Source organism: Mauremys reevesii, linkage group 21 (genome assembly GCF_016161935.1).
Source record: "Mauremys reevesii isolate NIE-2019 linkage group 21, ASM1616193v1, whole genome shotgun sequence".
In the NCBI taxonomy this organism is placed as follows: Eukaryota; Metazoa; Chordata; order Testudines; family Geoemydidae; genus Mauremys; species Mauremys reevesii.
Window position 1 is genome coordinate 12,926,667 of NC_052643.1, and position 17,344 is coordinate 12,944,010.

Sequence of the window (17,344 nt, forward strand, 5' to 3'; positions counted from 1 at the left end):
GGCCTGGTTAGGGAGATGGCCTCTGCCACTGGGAAGAGAAATGTCCCTCTGTGTCATGGCATCACTCCAGGATGGATTCTGGAAAACGGATACTTCTTGTTTCCCACTAGAGCAGCCTGATGCATCTGGCACACCACCATGTGCTGTAGGAAACTACTCAGAGCCCCATCAGCTCTGTGGGGAGCAAGCCTCTTGGAGGAATTCTTCTTTTCCATCCTTTAGATATTTCTCTCTCTTCATGCAGTGATCACCCAAGAGAACAGCCCAGGTGTATGTGGGGAGGAGAGTGGGGGTCTTTTCTTTTTCTTATCTATAATTTAATCCAAGATTAACACTTTTCATGGGTAGGCTTAAGTGGCAATAAGGGCAGGCTGGAATAATGCAACGGGCACCCTCCAAGCACCCCACACCCACCTCTGCTCAGACCTTCACCTGCAGCCTGCTCCCTCCTGCCCACTATTCCAGTCTTGAGCCCCTCACTCCTGACCGGCAGCCATGCCTGATATTCCTGGCCTGAGCAGAGACTGCCAGTTGTTTCGGTGGGTTTACATCAGAATGGCCCAACTGGGTCAGACCAAAGGTCCATCTAGCCCAGTAGCCTGTCTTCCAACAGTGGCCAGTGCCAGGCGCTTCAGAGGGAATGAACAGAACAGCTAATCATCAAGTGATCCATCCTCTGTTGCTCATTCCCAGCTTCTGGCAAACAGAGTCTAGGGACACCATCCCTGCCCAGCCTGGCTAACAGCCATTGATGGACCTATCCTCCATGAATTTGTGATGTGGACTGACCACTAAACCCTCTTCTAATCAAGACAGGGGTTTGCACCCTGAGCTCTGATGATGAGAAGTTACTGCACTCACCTCATCCCAAATCCCAAGTTGGAATTCACGCCATGGCACTGGGAAGAGCATCTCCGCCACTACTGCTTGGGAACTTACATGAGCACGTGTAGTGAGGAGGATTGGTTCATGTCTCCCCTGTAAGAGGCAGTGAGCAGGCAGAAGGTCTGTACGGAGACAGCTCTACTTTCAACCTTCTATGTGGGACACCTGATGATAGATGAGCATTTCAAGCCTGCCAGATCTCAGCTGAGCAACAAGAGATGCCTGCTTTGACACCAGCTCTTCTCGTATTGCTCTTTTATTAATTTTGCCAGCTGAGACCATCTGCCGGAAGCTTTCTAAATGGCTCCTCCATTTAATTTTCAAAATCAAATAAACAGATTCAATCAAAAGGGATTTTATGAGCTTGATTTTTTTAAATATGGAATTGTGCCCTGCCTCATTCTGGCTTCCCCCGGCGTGCTTGGACCACATAATTTGGGCTAAGATTTTCCAGATTCTGTGTTACCCACCCTTTCTCCTAGCCACTGGGATTTCACATGCTCTAGTGCTGCATGACGAGGGCCAGCAAGAGAAGGGGAAAAGGAGCAAATATGTTTCTTACCCTTCAGGGGTAGATCCTAAATATCACAAAATGGACTAACATAGGCACTGTTCTTTGTATGCTACATAAATGCAAATTGTATTGAAACGAACAAGCCCCATGAACCTGGGGTGAAATCCTGCATTGGCGTCAATGGGAGTTTTGTCACTGACTTCAGTGCAACCAGGATTTCACCCTGGAAGCAGCAAGAATAGATCAGCAAATATACAGAATGCATAGTTGGCCTCCATGGAAAGGATCCCTGTTGCTAAGATATTGCCCCGCCAGTACACTAGCTGAAAGGATTGTTCTGTATTGAGAAAGGGAAACTAACACTGATTTTTAGGCAAAGCAGAAGTTGAGCAGAAGTAAGTGTCTGCCAATCACTCAAGAGAATCACTCCGCTCAACCCTAAAATGTAGCCACTTCTGGAGTGGAACATTATAGCTGTTTAAGAGCACATAGTAACGCTGCACTAACTACATGACAGGAACTGAAAAGTAATGCATCTAATAGAAGAGACTGGGGTATTTTCGGAGGCACAATGGAATATCTGAGTAGGAATTTGGCCAGTGCATTGGGTTGACCATCTCTGCTCAAAGTGTCCTGTGATCTTTAGTGTCCAAAGCGATCCGAAGTTTAATTTTATGTTCTATCGAAAAGACGGCACCTCCTGCAGCACAGCATGTCCCGAGTCTGAGCCAGCTCCCACTGGGGTCAATAGAAAGATTCCCACTGACTTCAGTGAGAATTGGAATAGATGCCCTACCAACCTGGAGATTAATCCATGCTACTCTGCCAAGGTAACTGCCACATTTCCCAAAAGAATGGCCTATTCTGCGGTCTAGGCAGCTCTGAATTATTCCACAGGCTTGTAGTTAGTTCAGCAGAGGTTGTTCCTGGCATCCAAACCTCTTCCCTGCACACATGCACTACGCAACTGCTGGCTTGGTGGTATCTGATCTCTCCACGCTGAGCAAGGGTGTGGCCGCCAGGGCCGTGGACAGAGCATGCAAATATGACTGAGGCTGTTCCAACAAAGCAACAAGATGAGACAATTACAACATATGGGGCATTTTTCCCTGGTGTCTTACTCTTCCCGCAGTTTACTTCCTGGCTATTCAAGTTTCTGGCAACAGAACCTAACAAGCCAGCTGACAGGAGGAGTCTCTCATCTGACCCAGATGGAGTCTCTGGGCTACAGTGACTCCAGCCTGGTGTTTAAAGAATATTGTTCACTGGTGTACCAAGCATTTACTGCCCCCTGCCAGAGGCCCCACCACCTTGGCACAGCTCACCCTAAGAAGGAGGATAGGAAGAGCAGCGAGTTCAGACATCCAGAGGTTGCCTAGAGAGAGACTTCCCATGATCAGCTGCATGCAGAACCAGCAAGAGTTGGTCTTCCGGCACCTAGAAGGGCGTGGAGCCGGCAGAGGCCAATGACAGCCCAGCAGACCAGATAAAAAGGGCTGGCTGTTTTCAGTAGGGCCCAGTTGTGGCGGAAGCCAGAACAGGGCTCTCTCTGCCTTAACCCAAGTAACCTGGCCCAGTCAGGGGCCTACCCTTGACAACACCGGCCTGGATCTCTGTGAAGGGCAGCGTTTATACCATGGAGTATTCTGAGTTCAAATTTAATTTGTGTTCTGTTAACCCCGAAAGGGGACCAGACTGAGACCTACCTAGTCGGAAGGCTAGCCCATGGAAGGGGCAGACCATTGCTGGATCAGGACACAAGGGGGCACTAGAGAAGAACCCCAGCAGCGCCATGTCTTGAGAGACGGGGGCACGCTAGTAGTGAGTGCATGCTACAACCTGTGGTGGGAGCAGTGGGATGACCGAGCCTGCCTTCCTAGCAAAGGGGAGAAGGGAATATTCGTTAAGACATCTTACACAACAACAGCAGGCCCAGGCTGAGGCCCAGTAGCTGTTCCTGAAGGGTCAATAAGAGGTCAAGCAAGCCACCTAGTGAGCTGCTTCATCTACAGTGAGTGACTGGTGGTACGCCCCATCACAATGGGAAAATCTCTCCAGCTGCTTTTCAGCAAGGTCCTTCTCATTCAAGCTGTGTTAACTGAGTCACAAGGAGGGGAAGAGACTTATCCCAGGCCAGTGAGTTAGCAGTGATTACATGGAGCGTTTGGCTGAAAGAAGAACCAAGCAGATCATACATCTAAAACGGGAAGGGCACCTAAAACTTGAAAAAGTCCAGATCACATGCTCCTGCCCCTCACACATTATTACTGCTGCTTCCGCATTTTTGCCTTCCAGATGGCTTTGTTAACAGATGTTCCTGTAATACTGTAAAAGCCTCTCAGGTTATTCACCCAGGAGTAGGAAGTACCCAACCATGACCAGGAAACTTGTTCTCAGCCCCAAGTGATTCAAGTAGTTCACAGAAAAACCCAGATCTTTGGGGATTTCTCTGAACTCAACCATCAAACTTTTTGTGGTTCACAACACTCATGAGAACCTGGAATTTCCCTGAGTTCTGAGCGTTTGCTCTAGCTGGTAGATCTAGGTCCCGATTTTGGTGGTGCTGTATCACAGCCCACAGGACATTAAATTATCCCAAAGTATTTAGGGGAGGGGAGGCTGGTGAAATGTCATTGCGAGGTGACATGATGACACCAATGTCATGATACGGTGACACTAATCCTACTGGACTCACGTTGTCAGCTGACAATTCTGCATCCATTTAAATGTTTAAATGAGCAGCCTGATGCGTCTGGCACATCACCATGTGCTGTAGGAAACCACTCAGAGCCCCACCAGCTCTGTGGGGAGCAAGCCGCTTGGAGGAATTCTCCTTTTCCATCTTTTAGATATTTCTCTCTCTTCACCTAAAACACAACACAATCAGCCCCAAGACATCTGGCATCTGCCTCACTGACTCCTCACAGCTTGGGTGGCTTTTTCCTTGACAGCAGGAAATGCTTCTCAGCCCATTCAGTGAAGCTACATCTCCTCTGCTGGCTGCTGCTGCTAGATATTGTGACGTAGCCACAGCAGCTAGGAATGGACCGTGTGGTTTAAGGCCAGATGGGGATGAGGCACAGAGTAGAACTGACTGGGCTGGTTGGAACCGTGCTGGAGAGCAACTATAATGTCACAACTTTGGATTCTGAAAACAGCCTGGTGCTGCTAGAGGGCCATACGTGGGCTTTATGGGCTCCACCTGAATAATTTTATTGCCCCTGCATTTTCACTTGCATGCTTTTTCCTTCTTATCTCAGTGATTCCTGATAGATAAGGTAACTAGAGGGGAACATTCAGGGGGTGGATAGATGGATACATAGAGAGACATGGAGATGGATGGATGCATGGATACAAAGACAGAAAATGGGGGGAGGGAAAATAAACCTTGTCGGAAATTTTCTGCATTTTGATTTTGTCAATGAAATTTCTCAAAAAAAAAAAAAAAACAGGATGAACTTTCCATAAAAAAAGTCCTTGAAACATACATCCTGTTTTCCCACCAGTTCTGATACATAGATAAATCAGATTGAGAGAGAGATGGATTATTTATTATTTCATATGTATAACAGTAGGATTTTTGGAGCTCAGCAGACCACATTCAGCTCAGTCAGCCCTACTGTGGCACCCCCTTGATGCTAGTACTGTTGGTGAGTGGAATATAAACATAAAATGCTTTAAAACACCATTGCAATGGACAGAAATTCCCCTGGCTGGTTCTATGACTCAGCCTGCTCTTGTGGATTATAATGTCACCAGAAACGCCCCTTTCATGGGTTTTTTGCCCTGTGTCTCTCTGACTTTTATTTCCTCTGAGGGGTCCTGATGACACGAGTTTTGCTCTTGAGCTTTGAGTCCTGGCTGGAAATTCCCTGTGTGGATGGATAGCTGTGTATTACTAGGCCGTGTCTCTGTTATCCTTTGCGTGCCCAACAAATCTTGCAGTAAGTATCTACCCCAGGGACAGGCTGGAATTGATTGCTAGCAAGGCTGACCTGTAGCTTCAAGCCTGAACAAAATGTCACCAGAGACCACATGAGAGACATGGCTAGGGTTAGGGAATAGTCACTTTAGGCTATAGCTGCCTGAGTGTGGGAATGATCCTTAGTCTTTCCACCAGAGGCATGGGGAGGGGGGTGTCCCATCACACTCTCCTTTCCCCTAGCTGGTTAAAGTGGGATGCTGACAGCTCTGAGCTCTCAGTGTGTCGAACACACTTTACTCTGGGCAGCCAGTCGGCATTAAGGGGTTGCCATAAAGGACAGCCTCTGCTCTAGACATCTACGGGGAGGATTACGCTACTCCTGCAGTAGCTCTGTATTCTGATTAGACAAGTGACTCCACTGGGCAGCGCAATGGCCCTTAGCAGCTGTGCAGGGAGCTGGGATTCCCAATCAGCAGCTGCTGGGGACCAGTCTCCCGTTCAAGAGTGTGGTTTAATGGCCACAGGAAACATACGTGAGCTACTGCACTGCCATCATTCCACACGCCGTCGTATTGCCTCATTACTCTCAGTCTAGCCGCCCATGAAGCTGAGAACTATTGATCCAGGACTGGCAAAGGCCTTTCTCGCCTTTAGCTACGGGCAGATCTTGTTACTCTCACATTTAATTACATTCACCAGATTCTATAAAAAGAGGCAAAAGATGTTTTCTCATATTTAATGGCCCGGCAGATTGTTAATGGCTCTAAGGTTGTGTGTATTTTGGGGCAGGTGCTGGCAACAGAGAAAAGAAGGGGTGCTCAGTGCCTCAGCTTTAGGGAAAGCAGCCACTGATCAACTACTTTGACTCAAAAACAACAAGGAGTCCAGCGGCACCTTAAAGACTAACAGATTTATTTGGGCATAAGCTTTCGTTGGTAAAAAAACCCACTTCTTCAGATGCATGGACTCCTCGTTGTTTTTGTGGATACAGTCTAACACCGCTAACCCTCTGATACTTGGTACCTTGGCTCAGCGAGCAGACTAAGCTGAGACGCATTTGGGATGAAGGAAGAGGTTGTAATGCAGGGGTTCTCAAACGGGGGGGGTCACAAGGTTATTACGTGGGGTGTCGCGAGCTGCCAGCCACCACTCCAAACCCCGCTTTGCCTCCAGCATTTATAATGGTGTTTAAATATATCAAAATGTGGTTTTAATTTATAAGGGGGGTCGCACTCAGAGACTTGCTGTGTGAAAGGGGTCACCAGTACAAAAGTTTGAGAACCACTGTAACATAAGAGGCACTGATCCAGCGCCCCCTACTGGGCAGTTCATGGGGCAGCACTGGTGGTACAAATAGAGAAGGATCCATGTTATTCCTCCATGTTTGATGGAGGCTGGTATTTTTCAGTTCCCCCTCCATATCATTACTCCAAACATATTTTTTCCAGTTTCTTTGTTCTGAAGCTTAACTCAGTTGCACAAGCCAGGTTCAGGCGCTGGAGCAGGAGAGACCAGTTGAGAGCTGATCCAGAAAAACTCCACCCAAATGCCCCCAGCATGACATTGAGGGCAGGTCTACGTGGCAATCAGAGGTGTGACTGCAACACATGCAGACATACCCAAGCTGGCTTTGACCTAGCTAGCTGCAGTAACAATAGCAGTGAAGCTGCAACAGAACAGTGCGCAGCCTGGGTTGCATAAGCCCGCATGGGACCCTGGATATGTATTTAGGGGCTAGCTACCCGGTGGTGGCTTCACATACCCTTAGTGAGAACACACTCGACCTTTGCAAAAGGTGACAGAGGCAACAATGGACCAGCAGAACAACTCTAACTGGCTCAGGATCAGTGCTACCACTACCAAGCAGCTTCTCCAAATGGATTAGCCCTGTCAGTATCTAATGTACATCACAAAGAGACGCGAGAGAGCCATGGACCCTGCCTGGGTTGTTTCTGGAGCCTGTTTGCAGAGGGGAGGCGCAGTGAAGAAGGAGATCAGTGCTCAGACAGCTCCCCACAGGCCAGGTACAATGGGAAGCCTGGCCTAATTGCAAGCTGCCAGGGTGCATTGACAATACCAATGCCAACTGCCTCAAGAGGTCAGCATTGCCACACTGGTGGGATCGGTGGTATGGTCTACAATGCAATCCAGCTCCGTGTTTCAAGCCTTTAAGTGTGCACTACCAAAAGGAATGTCCTGGAAAGCCTATTGTTTAAGATTCTAGAGAGCTATTTTTTCCAGAGCAGCCGGTGAAATTAGTCTCCCTGCCATATAACTGGCATATGACAGAAACACTTCCCCTGGGCTTCCGAGAGTAACCACTGTTCCCCGGAACATTAACCAAAACAACCGAGCCCCATTGAAGAGTGAGAAGTTCAAGGTATCTTGGACCTTGACCTTCTGCTTCATCATCATCATCATTATCATCACAATGTCTCCTTGTCTCTCCTCCTTTTCTTTCGTGGTATAAAAATACAAGATTGCTCTCTGCACTGTATTTTCTAGGGCTCTGCTAAGCAGTCTGTTGACTGTGGTAGAGGATTTGGAATTCCTCCAGAGTGGGATTTTTCCATGGAACAATCTTGTTTTCTCACACTGTGTCTCTTTTGAATTTCCACTAGTAGCCCAGGGGCCATTTCTGTTTTCAAATGCACTAGTGCAATCCCACTGAAGTTAGCATGCTTGCACTGACATAACTGATTTTTAGCTCCTAGCATTTTTCATTTCAGTACTAAACCTATTGTCCTGGGCCTCACCCCTCTACTTCCCGCTCCCCCACCTTTCACCCTTACTAGGGCAAAAGGTACCTAATTAAAATGTTGCTGTGGCCTTTATCTGAGTTCCTTACAATCGCTAATATAATTATCTGCACAACACTCACTCTGAGGTAGGAAAGTATTATTAATCCCATTTTATGGATATGGAAACTGAGGCACAAAGAGATTAGGTGACCTGTTTGAAGTCCAAATGGAAGGTGGTAGTGGATGGGGGTACTACCAGGGCTGCCAAGTCCTTGCTTACTGCCTTAACCACCAGATCATCCTTTCTTTGCAGTGGATTTTGCTTCAAATAAACTATTCTCTTTTCCTGCTTGTGTCTCGTGTAAAAGTTGGGGATGCTTTAGCATATTAGTTTTCTCCATTCAACGATGCATATCATACATGGATTTTGCAGGGAATGGTCCTAGCAGGACTAGAAGCAGGGATGTTTCCCAGGCCAATGCTCCAGCAATAAAGTTAAAGAACAAGTGACTTTAACTTCCTCCAACTGAATTTTAGGGCATTCTTCCTTCTTTCTAATTTGTTCCAGTCATACATACTGTACTGGACACATGCCTGGACTAAGCACTGGTCACTGCTTCGTAGCTGACATCTTTGCGCCTGGATGAGCCAAGATGTTCACACACACATACACAAGACAGGAGACAGCAGAAGAACCTCTAAAAATAACTTGGCTAATGGCACAGGCATCATAGCTGGCTCAAGGATGTTACAGTCACTCCAAAGACATTTCCTGGGGATGAGCGATTGCACCCAAAAACACTCAGGAGTGAGTCTTCCGGCATATGTCTTGCTTTGGGCATGCAGCTAGCAAAAACTGAGATGCCATCTCTTTAAAATAGGGTACTTGTGAACAGTGGGGAACTCCCCCGACAGGACAGGATGGAACGGGATGAGGGCAGGAGGGGTTATACCATTGGCAGCACCACTATGGTTTTGGCTCTGGGAACGTTGTCACTGCTTATTGGTGTTCCCAGAAGAGTGACTTTTGGAAAAGGTGGGGTGTGATGGGACATACCCCCATCCCACTCAGGAAAAGGCTAGCAAGCTCTTCTGGGCTCAGCTGGTACTAAATAAGCACAGCTGCAGAACCCGGTCTGCTTGGGAGAAGTAAATTTAAAAGGAAGCGTTTGTCACAGGACGGGGCGGCAACCAGGAGGAGGGCTGCGGTGTCCCAGAGTTTGCTGACTCTTGCAACACAGCCGCTGGGCGGAAGACAGCTTGCAAAGCTCTGCTGGCCACAAGGATCCACCAGGCCAGGTATGAGCCCATTACATCAGGGAGGGGTTGGAGATAAGTCCTCACCTAGGGTCTAGCTGTCTCCACATTCATAAACAAACCAGATCGCTGCAGACTCTTCTGAAATACTCAGAGACCAAGTGCCCCCATAACCAGAAGGACTTTGGAGGGGGAAAATGCCCAGACACAGCCTGAAAAGAGCCCAGCCTAATCCCCGGGGGACAAATGAAAGCTACAAATCGAGTTTGGTAATTTTCATACTGAGTGGCCTGCTTGATGTAGTTTTCTGTTTGGGTAGTCACCCCATGCCTCTCCCATCCCTGCGCTCCAACCCTGCCCTCATCCATGTGGATGAGGTTGACTGACATGGCTCCCAGAGTTAAAGTGCAGTTCTAATAAACCCCTGAACGTCTCACCTACCCGTTAATAAAGGGCCCCATCAAAGGAGAGCTCTCCTTGACTAACAACTGAATCAGAGGCTTCAGGCTCCCTGACGTCACTGTCCTGAAATAAGTTCATGGGAATTACGTGTAGGGATCAGAGGAAGAAGGGAATCCTGCTCTTCTCTGTGCTTCGGGGTCACCATTAGCTGTAACGTGAGTGAGTAAATTCTGGCTTCACAGTGTTGCCAAAATAGCTAATCTACTGGGAAAGGCAAGAAGGTGACTGGGCTTATTGACCCTCCACTCGCCCTGGCTCAAGTCTAAATCATAGCCCAGACCGAGGCCTCAGCCTTTGAGTGCCCAGCCTGGGGCACCTTCGAGAGGCCTGAATTTTCAGAGGGAAGCAGCACAGCAGTTTGGGAGAATCAGCCTCTTGGCTGTGCCTCATGTTGGAAAGCCAGGACCTCACCAGCCCTGTTGGGGAATCCCGGCCATCACTTCTTGCTGCTGTTGCTTTTGCTCAGGTTGGGGCTCCAGGAAACCCCCCCCCCCCCCGCCACAAGGATTCTACCATCAGTGTGTGGGGAGGGGGGGTAACACTCAGTGAAATCAGTGGGGACCTGAGGGAAAAACTAGGCCCAAGGGTTGGTGTGAGGGGCAAAAGGAGAGTGAGAGACCCAAGGCCCGGCCCATGCCTACCAAATAGGAGCTTAGCCCATGCCGTCAGTCTGCTGGGATAAATACCGCACTTGCAGCCAGCTCTGGACTTCCCCTCTCTCGCCACATCCTCCACGGTAGCAATGGTGGTTTAATTGGCACATTCGGCACTTCTAGTTCAGCAAACTGCAGCTCGTTAAACATTAACAGCATGTTGCAACCTCTGGCAGACAGAGCCAATGCTGGGGGTTCTCCTGTGGGCTCTGTCTTCCCTTCTCATGCCTTCATTCCTTCTCTCCCTCACCCCCCGTATCTCTCTGCCCTGGTCTACACGTCAGAGTTTTGCAGGCATATCTACATGGATCAGGGCCGTGAAGAGATGTGATTTCCAACTAACAGAGCTGTACCACCAGAAGCCCCTAGCGTGGACACAGTTCTACCAGCAACGCTTTGCTTTTACCAGAATTGCTTCTTTCACACAGGGGTGTGGGGATGGATTGAACTGTACCAGCAAAAGCTTTGCGGGTAAAGCGGTGTCTGCACTGGGAGCGCTTTGCCGGTACAGTACACTGGTCTAGCTATACCAGCAAAGCACTTCGAGTGTAGACTGGGCTTACATCCCTCTCTCTCTGACACACACACACACACAGGTTTGGTACAGTCCTCCTGCTGTTGGGTTTCTATATCACTGGTCGACTTTGCTCTCAGACAGTAACTCACCCAGAAAGCCTGGGTGTATTCTTACCTCTTCCCCTGTGTCATTTCCCATTAGGAAACGGGATGTCCCTACCAGCTTCCCAGATAATGAAATGGACTCACTGCGGCTTTGCCTCCAATCACATACAGTCAGCTTGTGTCCCAAAAGCACACGTCATCCCTCATGCACAGTGACAGGGACACCGGGGGATAAAACTGGGTCACTCCAGCGCCGACACGCTGAAGCGCTCCCGTCTCCTACTGAGTCACATGCTGTACGGCTGGCTCAGGGCCACAGAGTGAGACCCACCTTTCTCCTGTGCAAGGCTCATAAATATTGTGTTCACAGGACAGGTTCTCCCACCCCAGGTGCTCTGGTTTCGAGATGCACTGAAGTCCAGAATCAGCCTTTATCTGGCCACTTTCTTCCTTTAATCTTATGGTGGCATTAATATACTCCAGTTTGTCCTTAACCCCGACGCTGCACACAACCCGGCAGACAGTGTTCGCAGCGGATTGCTCACTCCAACGGGTCCTTTGGTTCCAATCCACCTGCGGCTCATGCCCCCTGGAATATTGCTTCGGGTTCTGGCTTCACATGGACGTATCAAGCCAATGCAAAACTCCAAAGCAGGAGCAGCAAGGTGACCTTCAAGCCACTCCTGCTGGTAGGGCGGAGATCAATGCTGAGGGGCTTCCAAGAGGACCCTGGCCTCCCTCTGCCCCCCAGTCTGGAATGCATGCAGGCTAGGCAAGTGAGGCATTCACGGTGAACATGCTGATTATTGGAGTTCATCAGGACCCCATCTAGTCCTGCCCTGGCCTCACATACAGCTCCCATCATAATCACCAAAGAAGAATGAATCATCCACAGTGTGGGTTTGCTTTTTCCGTTTGGGGGATGAGCATTTTAACTCCTCTCCCTCTGACACTGGTTGCACGTCCCTGACACTTTGGCTGCCGTGAGTCCACCGTGCAAGTAAAGATGAGAGATGCCCTGTCCTCTCCCCTCCGCTCCCCAACCTGCGGCTGACTGCAAAGTCTATGGCTTTCTTTCCAGTTGGCCCAGACACCAGAAGGTCGCAGCTGCCTTGAACTGTCCTCTGATTGTGTATCTCTCTCTGCCTAACTTTTAGATGCAGAGAAGATTCCTTTGGCGCGTGGGATGGGCAACACGCAGCATATTCTTCAGAGAGTGCATCCTCCTTTGGGGCCTTACCCTTCCAACAGAAGAGAGTGGGGATAGCAACCCTGCACAAGTGGTACCCATAAGGGTGCTGAAAGTCTCATCTTCACCTCGCTGGGCAGAGCATTACCCCACATTCCCATCCAGTGTCCTGCATGTTTGGTTAAAGACAGCGGGGCAAATCCCACCTTCAGCTACACTCATGCAGCCCCATTAACCAATGCCACTCATGCACCCTATGGATCAATGCACCCACTGCACCACCATGGATCTATGCGCTCATGCGACTGCACTGACCAATGCATCCAGTGCACTACCACAGACCAATGGACGTGTGTAACCTGGCGCAACCTCCCTGATCAATGCACACGTGCAAACTGGTGCGATGCACCCATGCAGACCAGTACAAACCCATTGATTAATGCACCCATGCAACCCCACTGATCACTGCACAAAGTTCGCAACTACTAGATGTTGCACCAGAGCAACTGAGGCAGAACTTGACTCATTAAAGAGAGAAGAACCTTGTACAACATCCCCCCAATCCCGCACCCCTTCACTTTGGTAATTGCTGCTGAGTGTTCAGGGAAAGGGATTCTTCAGAGGATTCCTTCGTAGACCCAGCCTTTGGCCAGTGCCACATGGCTGCTGCCTGATCCAAAACCAACAGATCATTAAGGAGCATCTAGAGAGGGAGGCGAGACTATTAAGGGCTGGCCTCCAGCACACAAACAAAACAAGAGGGAGGTGGCACCTTACCATGTGATAGTTAATCATTTCCTGCAGGCTGTCTCCAAATTTGTCGAGGCACTCCTGTGAAAGGAGAAGAGGACAGGCAGTGAATGGGGGCAGCTGCCCTTCCTCCAGCACTGGCAGGCGGGGGGAGGACACTCTTTAAACCACTCAGGAGCTCACTCTGTCAGTTGGCAACTGTGCATTGAAATAAATGGCTGGCACTGAAGCCAGAGGCCGCCCGTCCTTTCCGGTTCAGTACTGAAACCAGCACTGCCGAGCTGTTTCTCTTGCACGACGGTTATCCACGTTTCCCAAATAACCGATGCTCACTGACCTAGATTCCAAGGATCCTGTTTGCATTCTGGCTTCTTAAAACCATAGTGCCTCTTGCAAACAAGGATCCTATTCTTCAACCTTTTCAACATTGCATTATCTGGGGATTCTTTCAGAAACTGAGGTGAAATCTGTCTCTAAGTGAGACTTCAACGATGAATAGGCCTTGGGCTGGTCCTCTCTACGGGGACAAATTTCACCCAAAGGGATCAATATTCTGCATATCTATAGCACAGCTTCCATGTAAAGATTCACCAATGCGCTGGACAGACTCTCAGGGATCCCTGGGAGCTTCCTGTTAAAATGCTGACCCCAGCTGGAATGAGAGTTGGCATGATTTCCTTGCCTTTGATGGAGTTCACTGGATATCACTGACCCTCCCTGCCACAGCTGATAATAGCAGCACGTGGCTGCAAAGATATCAGCATGCTTTGCAGATATTATGCCTCACAACCATCTGCTCTCCACCCTTCCTTTAGTGAGACAGGTAAACTGAACCCACGTCACAGGAGGGTAAACTGAGTCACGCAGAGACCATGTGTCTTTCTTGTCTGCTGAGGCAGTGGCAAAACTGGGCAGGGAACCCCAAGTCCTGATGCCTGGTCCCCTCACTTGCCTCTCTATAGAGATGTACATATACACCTCTACCTCGATATAACGCTGTCCTCGGGAGCCAAAAAATCTTACCACGTTATAGGTGAAACCGCGTTATATCGAACTTGCTTTGATCCACCGGAGCGCTCAGCGCCCCGCCCCCCGGAGTGCTGCTTTACCGCGTTATATCCGAATTCGTGTTATATCGGGTGGCATTATAAAGGGGTCGAGGTGTATAAGTAAAAGATACTAGCATAAAGGACCTCTGATAGGAAGTCAAAAGAAGCACCATGTAGAAACCCAATGCAACACTGCATATTGCAAAGCACATACCTAGCATCACGGGCGTCTGCCTACTCCTGGGAAACATTTTTATTTGCTCAGTTTAGAGAGAATCCCCAGCAGTCCTCCTCCCATGTATAATGCCCCAGTCTCTTGTTGGAAAGTTTAACCCTTTCTGATGCTCGCTCCCCCTCTCCCCAAGGCAACTCACCGAAATCATTTCGTCCTTCTTGCATTGCTGCGACAGGTCTCGGACCCCGCTGACGAAGTGCTTGTTGGTGGTGATGTAGGCTTTCCCAGCCTCAATCATCCCACTGCATAGCTTCACCAGCTGCAGAGAGAGGAAGAGACGTGAGTGGGGAATGTCCTATAGGGCTGGCCAAAGAGTTTTGAAAAGAAACTTGACTTGCAAATAACATTCACCGAGTTAGGTTCAGTCTGATCTGCGGGGCTAATGCCGTGGTTTGAACTCAGAACCTTCAGAGTTAAAACCCTGCATTGCTACTTGTTGGCCTAGCTTAGTAACTTCATTACTGCATTACTCTGGTTTACTGATCGGCCACTAGTGGGCGACAGACACTGTCTCCCAGCATGGGTTGCAGCCAGACAGCCACCGGTTGTGAAATGCCCATGATCCCGGAGGATGATTAGTCTGAACATGTGAATCCAAACAGAAAGAATCAACACAGGACAGAATCAGGAAGTGAGGTCCACCCTCCCCCAGCTGTCATTTGAGAAAACAGTGAGGCCAAAGCCTGAGCTGGGGTAATCGGTGTCGCTCCATTGTCTTCAGTGGACGTGCACCAGCTGAGGATCTGGCCCTTACATTTCTAGCTCTCGTGATGGCAAAGAAAAGCTTGGGAACGCGGCCTGGGTGTAAAGCAATGATGTCTGCCGACAGCCGAGGCAGGAGCAGCCGCGAATGGAGTCACCAGGCCCCACAATCATACAAGACTCTGGGAGGGGCACCGGGGGGGGTGCCACCCTGCTGCTGCCCAGGAGGGGAAGGAGAATCCTGTTGCTGCTAACACCCCTGTCAGGAAGGGAGGGAGCATACCCGCCCAGTCCAGGTGGAGGCCATGGGGCAGCCCCCAGGTGAGGGTGTGGCCAAATCGCTGGATGGCCCTATGCCAGCTGTCACAGGGGCTCAGGCCACAGCTCTCACCTATGCCTGGTTTGCCTCCCGGATTGCAAGCTACAGCCAGACCTGCCGGGAAGGGGGGAGCCGGAGAGAAAAGCTTGCTGCCAGTTAGAGTCCTGGGGGAGGATGGTGATGTGCTGGGGCCTGAGCTAAGGTGGGGAGCGTTCCCTGCAGACAGGTGCTTGGCTCAAGAGGCCAGAGGAAAGCCTCGTGGGAAGCTGGCTTTGGAGAACGTGGTCCTGGGCAGCAGGAAAGCTGCTCCATGTATTAGCGTGCGAAGGCTGGAGCTTACGTAACGGAAGGCCCCAGTATGATGCTACCTAGAGAGGTGATATGGAAACCCTGCAGCTGAGAGGAAGGATTGAATGGGGAGTTGTAGCCCAGTGAGTCTTGACCCCTGGTTGAAGGGGGGAGGAAGCCCTCTGCAACCAAGAGGGGTGGATTTAATGACTGCACAGACCCTAGCCAAGGGCTGTGCCCAAGGAGGATGAAAGGAGTTTGCACTTTCATTGCTCTGGAAGGAGAGGATTTTTGGTCTGGCCAGAACAAACTGTCAGCCTGGGGAAGACTGTCCTTGGTAGGGAAACTGAGGCACAACTGCCTAATGGTAGAGTGGTGAAATGCACCTTCACACTGGCTGGGTGGGGTGGCGGCGGGGGAAGGAGGGGATGAGTAGCTGAAGTGAATGGTTTGCAGTCCACTTGTATGCTCAAAATGATTTCTTAAAACTATTCAGTGGAGATTTCTGAACTCAACTGCAGGTTTGAGAGTTGTTTTGTGGGCAATTTGCTCCGTATGTTCTCTCTGGATTTTCCTGACCAGGCAGTGGGTTGGGTGTGGGAAAAAGGAAAGCAAGGGCAGAGGCTGTGACATTTAGCAGCCTGACAAACATTTATCTGATATAATGGATCCGAGGGCTTTGTATTTTTTTAAGCTGTGTAATATGCGTCGGGCCAACGACCAGATCCCTGTAAAATCGGAGGGACTCTAGCTAACTGTTAAACACTGTCTCAGTCAGTCCTGCAACCCAGGGAAATAGCACCTCTGAGGACTAAAGAGCTGAAGGGAATGATGGTATTCCTCTCTGAGCGGCTCGTGGTGCTAGACAGCACAGTTGTTTTCACTCAGTGGATGTGGAAGGTCCTAGCTCTAGTGAGGGATGTGTTAGCAACAGTACTACACACAGGGCGTCTGCTTCTCCTCTTACTGACATTACAGACTGTTACCACACCACTGAAGTTAGTCCAAACTGCCGCGGAGTAAGACCCACTCCTTTGTTTTAAAGATGGGTGCACAGCAACTCCTGTAAAGTGCTAGAGTTTGGCGAGGCCGCTTCCCACCGCAGCCCCTCTCAGGGTCCATTCATGGACTGGGATCACTAATTTAGTCACAACCGCATGGAAAGTGTCCAGAAACAAGAGACTTCCAGATACACGCATGTGAGCTCCCGAGCAGCCCTAGAAACAGCCTGTCCACTGAGTGCAGTGAGTCAGAACTCACAATCCCGTGGTTATCTAGTTTCTCCTTTTAGAAAGGATGGGGGGAGAGCAAGGACTCAAAAATCTCTCTTCTTGATCCCTATAGAACCCCTGCCCAAGGGAACCACCACACCACCCACAGTTAAGGCTGGTTTAAAAGATACTGTCTCATCCACACACTCCAAAAGAAACACACACAAAAATGTTTTTGTTCAAAACGTGTCACTGAATGTTTCATTTATTTTTTTCTGACAAAATGAAAAATGTTGGTTTTTGACAACCAAACAGTTTTGGAAACTGAGTTTTTTCCAGCAATTTTTCACTGGGGGGAGAAACCAAAATCATCCGTTTTAATGACTGTAGAGCCATTTTTGATAAATGTGACCAGCCCATGGGGTGAGTCGATGGTCTCCAGCTGTGTTAGCAGAGTATTATCTGAACACAGTTCTCACACGCCTCCTTTCTCTCTTGTTCACATAATCTGGCAGAACAGAACCGGGTGCTAGAGGAACATTT

The 17,344-nt window shown here is 49.4% G+C and overlaps 1 protein-coding gene across 9 annotated transcripts in view; it reads right to left on the reverse strand.

The window, feature by feature from the left end:
• ACAP3 (ArfGAP with coiled-coil, ankyrin repeat and PH domains 3) overlaps nucleotides 1-17,344 on the reverse strand; it is a 161,358-nt gene that overhangs the window by 70,903 nt on the left and 73,111 nt on the right. For 7 of the 9 annotated variants that reach the window (XM_039509223.1, XM_039509229.1, XM_039509225.1 and 4 more), the window contains exons 3-4: nucleotides 14,421-14,540; nucleotides 13,025-13,078 (exon numbers count right to left, since the gene is read on the reverse strand). In XM_039509223.1, the coding sequence (XP_039365157.1) occupies nucleotides 13,025-13,078; nucleotides 14,421-14,540 (174 nt within the window). Of the gene's footprint in view, nucleotides 1-4,094; nucleotides 4,137-10,425; nucleotides 10,494-13,024; nucleotides 13,079-14,420; nucleotides 14,541-17,344 lie in introns of those variants that run through there. The other 2 variants (XM_039509227.1, XM_039509226.1) reach the window with 2 other exon arrangements.